Consider the following 6558-nt stretch of genomic DNA (forward strand, 5'->3'; position numbering starts at 1 on the left):
AACTTCTAAGAACTGCTGATGTTTCTTCCAGAGATGGCAATGCCATTGCAAGAAAAAACCCAGCAGTTCTTACATTTTTTTTCTTTTCCATTTAAATTCGATGATTTTATATTGTGTCAACTTTTTATATTGTGTCAACTTTTTATATTGATATTTATGAAGTGGAAATTGCATGAGGAATTTTTTCACCCTCTTCCCTCCACGTCTCTCTGCAGTGATGTAAAAATGGCTGATGAGAACTGCACCGAGGTGACCCAGTTCACCTTCTCGGGACTCACAGAGCACCCACAACTGAAGCCCGTCCTCTTCGTGCTCTTCCTGGGCACCTATGTGCTGACATTAGCGGGAAACCTCGGCCTGATCGCCCTGATCAGGGTCAGCCCCCAGCTTCGCACCCCCATGTACTTTTTCCTCGGTAACTTGTCCTTCTTAGACATTTGCTACTCCTCCACCATCAGTCCCAAAATGCTGCTGGACCTTCCTGCAAAAACCAAAGCCATTTCTTTTGCTGGCTGCCTCACACAGTTTTATTTCTACGCTGTTTTTGCCACAGCTGAGGTTTACCTGCTGGCTGCCATGGCCTATGACCGGTACGCGGCCATCTCCAAACCCCTGCTCTACAAGGTTGTCATGTCTCCTGGCGTCTGCATGAGCCTGGTGGCTGTGTCCTACCTTGCAGGGTTGCTGAATGCCATCGTGCACACAAGCGCCCTGCTCCGGCTGTCCTTCTGCGGCCCCCCAGTCATCAACAACTTCTACTGCGACGGGCCGCCGCTGTTTGTTGTCGCCTCCACCAACACGCGCCTCAATGAGGGTTTAATGTTTGTGTTTGTGGGTTTCAACATGATCACCACCAACCTGCTCATCCTCACCTCCTACGCCTGCATCGTGGTGGCTGTGGGCAGGATGGGCTCTGCTGCAGGCAGGAGCAGAGCCTTCTCCACCTGCGCCTCCCACCTGGCAGCTGTCATCATTTTCTATGTGTCTGCTACTTTTAATTACATGCAACCCAGTTCATCAAACTCACTGGAGAGCAAGAAAATCGCATCCATCTTTTACACCATTATAGTCCCCATGCTGAACCCCATGATTTACAGCCTGAGAAACAAGGAGGTGAAGCATGCCTTAATCATTTTTATCAGGAGGAAAATGTACATCTGAAAGACAATGTTACATTATTTTCCTTTTTTTTTCTCTCTCTACGGAGAATGTTTCACGCAGGTCTCTGTTGCCTTCAAAACCATTTGGCACCTCATATGTTAGGGTTGAAAAATTCATTATTCTGCTCTCAGACTGTGCCCACTAACATAGCTACATCAGTCTTGTCTCAAGCACAAACTTCTCGCCCAGTTACTCTACCTCCCATGCAACAATCATGATGCCACTGTGCAAAACAGGGTGAAAGGTAAATCTATGAGCCAGAGACGGTGACGATCTGGATCTTCACACAGAATCGTAGGATAGGGAAAGTTTGATGGGACCTCTGGAGATCACCCAGTCCACTACCTGCTCAAAGACAGGTCAACCAGAGAGGCTGCTGAGGAATGTGTCTGCTCAGGTTTTGAAAATCTTTAAGGATGGAGACCCCACAAACTTTCTGGTCTTTCAGTGCTTGACCACCCTTATAGGAATAAAGCTTTTTCTTATGTTTACATGGAATTCCCTGTGTTTCAATTTACCTTCTCACTGGGCACCACTGAGAAGAGTCTGGTTCTGTTCTCTTTATTCCCCCCCGCAACAGGTATTTACACACAGTGATAAGATCCCCCCTGAGCCTTCTCTTCTCTAGGCTGAACTATCTGAGCTCTCTCCTGGTATGAGAAGTTCTAGGCCCTTAATCCCCTTCACCGGTCCTCTTCCAGCATGTCCTTGTCTCTCTTGCACTGAGAAGCTGGGACCTGGACATGGCACCCACAGTGCGGTCTCACTGACCTGACCTGCTGGCCATGCTTTTCCTAATGCAGCCGAGAAGGCTTTTGACCTTCTTTGCCACAAGGGCTGCCTCACGGTCAGCCTGATGTCCCACTGGACACCCAGGTCCTTCTCTGCCAAGCTGCTTCCCACCTGGTCACACTCCAGCCTTCACTGGTGCCTGGGGTTATTCCTCCCCAGGTGCAGGACTTGGCATTTCCCTTTGTTGAACTCCAGGAGGTTCCTCTTGACCCATTTCTCCAGCCTTTCCAGGTCTCTCTGAATGGCAGCACAACCATTTCGTGTACCAACCACTCCTCCCAGTTCGGCATCATCTGTGACCTTGCTGAGGGTGTAGTAGCTGGAATTCCCCTCAAAATATTTGCAGCTACTTAGAACCATCACTCTTTTTCGGTTAACCAGAACTATTTGTTTCTATTTTCCATTTTCGTTAAGCAGTCTGACTGCAAACCATATTTCCCGAATGCCTGGTGCATATGCTGAGTGAGCAGGAATTTTAATGTGCAGTACTATATGGAGAATACTTTAAAAGCCATGATAAAATATAAAGTTTTATTAATTCTGAACAAACTTACATTGTATAGATGAATATTTTTAGGCTGAATCATAAAACTTTGCATTAACTTATTTGTTGACAATCACTAGCCTCCAGGATAGTAACTGTGTAACTTCATACCCTTGAACTGAATATACTTTCCAGTATATATAAAGAACACATTAAATGACCTATTCAAATTAATTTTCTGAGTCTTTCTTTAAAATAAGTTTTCTTCTTTAGATTATATTAAGAGCCAGAGGCACTTTTTCCATTTGCTTAGTTCAGCGCAGACTATGAAACAGTGATCAAGTACAAAACCTGGGGGGCTCTGAGCTGAAGTTAATGCTTTTTATTTCCCCCTGTGCATTGCTTTCTATATAGATATGCTGAATTTCATCAGCCATCCTATTGCTCAGCCTCTCCTCATGCGTGACTCCCCTGCGAGCACCTCAGGGTGCAGACCCCTGCATTGTGCTTGGCGTTTCTCAACCCTCCCCATGCTCACATGGGCTTGCTCCAGGTCGCGTCGAGGAGCCCACGCCATGCACCACCCCACTGGTGATTCAGGCAAGCGCTCGATTCCAAGAGGTTCTCTTAAGAGAAGTAAGGTGCTAATGTCCCCCTCCCCAGTCTGAAGTGAGAGGTTATGAACTCCCCCAAGCCTGCCAAGATGTTGGCCTGCGTGAACGGTGAATTCACTAGGACTGGTAGCGTTTTTAACACATTAATGTTCTTCAATACCCTATCAAAGTGGATTGGTTTTAAGCAGCAGCATGTCGCAGGGAGACACAAGGCTGCAACACAGCAGCAGACAGGACTGTGTTTTGACTTGTGCAGGGGAAGGAGATGGAGGACGAGTATTGGGATGAGCCTTGGATGGCTGCAGATCAAACCATGCTTTTACTGATAGAGCTGGCTGTGGAGGAGACCACCTCACAGACTTCAGCCCCTCAGGCAGCAGAAAGCAACTGAGAACCACCAGCACAGTCAGCATCCGTGAACTGGGGTAGTTCATGTGGGTCAGGACCCTGATGGCAACCATAGGTCATAGTGGCCCTGATCAACCTCACCTGGTGCTTTCTTGCCCCGCCACATGCACACTCACCCCGTCCCATGGACTAGGACCCCCCATTTTAGTGGGCCTTCAGGCCTTCCCTATGCCACGTTGTCGGTGTGCCTGGCTGCATCTGTCTCCTGGATGGACCTTGGACCCGTGCTGTAGGTAGTTTCATTGCTGGATGGGCAAATGTATGTACATTGTATTTTGTCTCCAGCCTCATCTCCTTTTGCTTCTGACTGGACCCACTGGATGAACCCTGAATCTGATTCACCATCTGCCATGGCTGTGGCTGTTGACAGACCCCTTATGATGTCCCAAGCACTTGTTGCAAGCTACTGACTGACTCCTGCCAACCAGAAGTTGTTGGCCAGGGGCAGCCGCTCTTTCAGCTGCTGGTGGTGTGATGCACAGATCTGTTTTCCTTCAAACTCCAGTGGTAACTTCTGTACCAACGGAGTGGAGGACTGGAAAAGTGGATGCCAACCCATGAACTCTCCAACCACCAACTTCAGGGTGTGGAGTAGTTGTGACAAACTAAACTGCTTTAGAAGTACTCATTGCCTTTAACAAAGAGGAAAGTTTCCTTCTCCTTAGTGTCTGTGAAGTTGTCCCCCATGGACTTGTTAGGAAGAATGAGGTACGTTTACTATGAGCTCTCTAAGAAGGTTTCAAGATCATTAGAGACTTCTTCACAATGCCCAGAAGGGCTTGTTAAGCTGATGACTCCTGGGTGGCTGGGCCCCATGGGGAGTTCCTTGTTCTGGGAAGGGGAGAAATGTAATTTGTGATGGAAACAGATGTAACGACTTAGATGATGTTGGAGTCCAGGCCTGCGAGAGGCTTCCAGTGGGTCACGCTATGAGCATTGCCTCCCCCCACTGCTAGACAAGGCCTCTTACTATTAAGGGTTAAGAAATCTCCTGTTTTCCCTACATGTACAGTTCATATGCATTTGTTTGCCTTCACTAATCAGAAACTTTATCTTTGCCTTACCTTCCCTATCTTTCATTCACAGGAAGAATATTTTTAAAAAAGTAAAGGGTCCCTTAGGTGTGGTGGAAGCCTGGGCTGGTCTACGAAAAAGCTGGTGTGTGGCTCTGGCTACACCTCCCCTTTTCTGGCTTACTCTGCACTAAATATCTTCACATTTATCTTTGTATTTACCTGCTAAAGGTGTCCTCTATCCAAGGGCTCACTTATGCTATCCCAAGAGGCTCTGCAGCAGATGCAGACTTCTCCAGTACATAGCCCACCAAGTCTAAACTCAATTCTGGGCTTGCTCAGCTGACCTAATTCAAGGCTAACTAATGTTCCTGGTAGGTGGCTGGAGGGTCTTGGTCTGGGATGGTGCGGAGCAGGAGGAATATCTGCCAGCATGTAGCACGTCCCCGCTGGGGCTGTGAAGAATGAGTTGTTCACCAAAGCGGCAATGCGTCCTACCCCAGCAAGGAGCTGTGCCAGATGTCAGACCCAAATCCTTCCCCCGGCCACCCTCAAAGGTGGCATATAGCAGTAGGGACAGACATCTGGCAGACATCTTCCCCCAGGGGACAGCGATCTGCCCAAAAACCCAAGCAAGGAGTTTGTCCTCATATGTTTTATATCTTACGTGGCATAAAAGTAAGGGAGTAGTTGAAGATACAACACTAAATAAGCTTTCTCCTTTGCCTGCCCTTGCTAGGAAGGCAAGAGCCACAGCTGGGGCCATGTGCCCTGCTCTGAGCCACAGGAGAGCCCAGACCTGTCTCTCTGGGGTGGGTTTCTGGGCCCAGACCCATGAGTGCCACCTCCAGATGTTGGTGCTTGACAGCGTAAAGAGCCAGGGCTGAAACTTTCAATAGTTTGGTCCTTCCCTGTGCGGGATGGGTGTAAGCACACTTCTGGTGTGTAGGATACTGGCTAATGAGCGACGTTTGTTCACTAATTGCATTTTCCACACTTCAACCTCCAGGCAGGGTCAGGATGCACCAATCTCCCTCAAAATACCTTTCTAGTCGCTGCTGTGATCTTCCTTAGGCAGGGAAAAGAGGTACAAATCTTGCTCACAAAAATTTCCTTTACTTTCTGCCGGGACTCCGCTTTCTGCTAGCTTGCAGGGGAAACCACATCAGTACAAAGCCTGCCTATTAAGGTTGACTGTTTTGTGTTGGCAAACATTAAAAAAAGAAGGTACACCACAAAATTAGAATTACAAATTTGCGTATCTGGAACAACCGTTATTTTCAGGTGTGTTGTTAAACCTCAGTCATGCTGGGTGGGGCGGGGAGAGCGTGTTTGCATACCTGTAAGGTTACAGGCATACTTGCACCTGTAAAAGCTGAAGTTCACCCTGCCTAACTCTGGTAGTCTAAAACCAAATTGTTTAGAATCATCTTAAAACAGGTGTCTAAAAGCCAGTTTTCCTGGACGGACAGAGAGACAGAAACACAGAAACAAGCACCAGATCGCAGATGCCTGTAACAGCTTATTTGTATTTTACATTTTTTCAAGCACATTATTCAAGCATATCAATTTCACTACTTCCCTTTTCTGAAAAAAAACAAAACAAAACAACAAACCCAGAGATATTAAGGTGAGAATTGCTTTCTTAGTCTTCCATTCACCCATGAATCAGTCAGAAAATGTCTTGTCCTGGCAGCAGTTAGGATTTGGTATGCCTTTCTTTATTAGGGCTGTAGAATTTGGACAGCTTTCCCTCAGTCTGACATTGGCTACGGAGGAGCAGTTTTGCCCAGCAGTTCAGAAGCCAGTGAGGTATCCTTTCCCGACTTGCATCTGGCAAAGCAGCCGGGGGTATGCCTTGCGCTCTCCACTGCCGTGCCCTCTCAATACCCTTCTGAAGCCGTTCTACCTCTGCTTCAGCCAGGTTAAGGAACTTTTCACACTGCTGCTTGATATCAAGCAGACAAATTTATGTCTAGCTCTCTGACTTCATGAATGCGATTCTTCTTCTTCCCTCATTTATAGATAATTCACTGGTACTTTCCTAGATGCTTACCATGGCATGGGATGAGTTTCTCTGCCCAAT

At 47.3% G+C, this 6558-nt stretch overlaps 1 protein-coding gene across 1 annotated transcript; it reads left to right on the forward strand.

The window, feature by feature from the left end:
* Positions 1 to 225: 225 nt before the first annotated feature.
* Positions 226 to 6459, forward strand: LOC104031692 (olfactory receptor 5J3). Its single transcript, XM_009483770.2, has 2 exons — positions 226 to 1113; positions 6397 to 6459. Exons 1-2 carry the CDS (start codon positions 226 to 228, stop codon positions 6457 to 6459), a joined length of 951 nt encoding a protein of 316 aa, XP_009482045.2.
* The last annotated feature ends 99 nt before the right edge of the window (positions 6460 to 6558 follow it).

The sequence above is a fragment of the Pelecanus crispus genome, chromosome 6 (genome assembly GCF_030463565.1).
Source record: "Pelecanus crispus isolate bPelCri1 chromosome 6, bPelCri1.pri, whole genome shotgun sequence".
In the NCBI taxonomy this organism is placed as follows: domain Eukaryota; kingdom Metazoa; phylum Chordata; class Aves; order Pelecaniformes; family Pelecanidae; genus Pelecanus; species Pelecanus crispus.

Excerpts from the sequence above, each read along its gene's own strand:
- LOC104031692 (XM_009483770.2), top strand. The coding sequence starts at position 226 with ATGGCTGATGAGAACTGCACCGAGGTGACCCAGTTCACCTTCTCGGGA. Across the intron at positions 1,114-6,396 it reads ACAGCCTGAGAAACAAGGAG|GTTAAGGAACTTTTCACACT; the intron begins GTGAAGCATGCC and ends TGCTTCAGCCAG.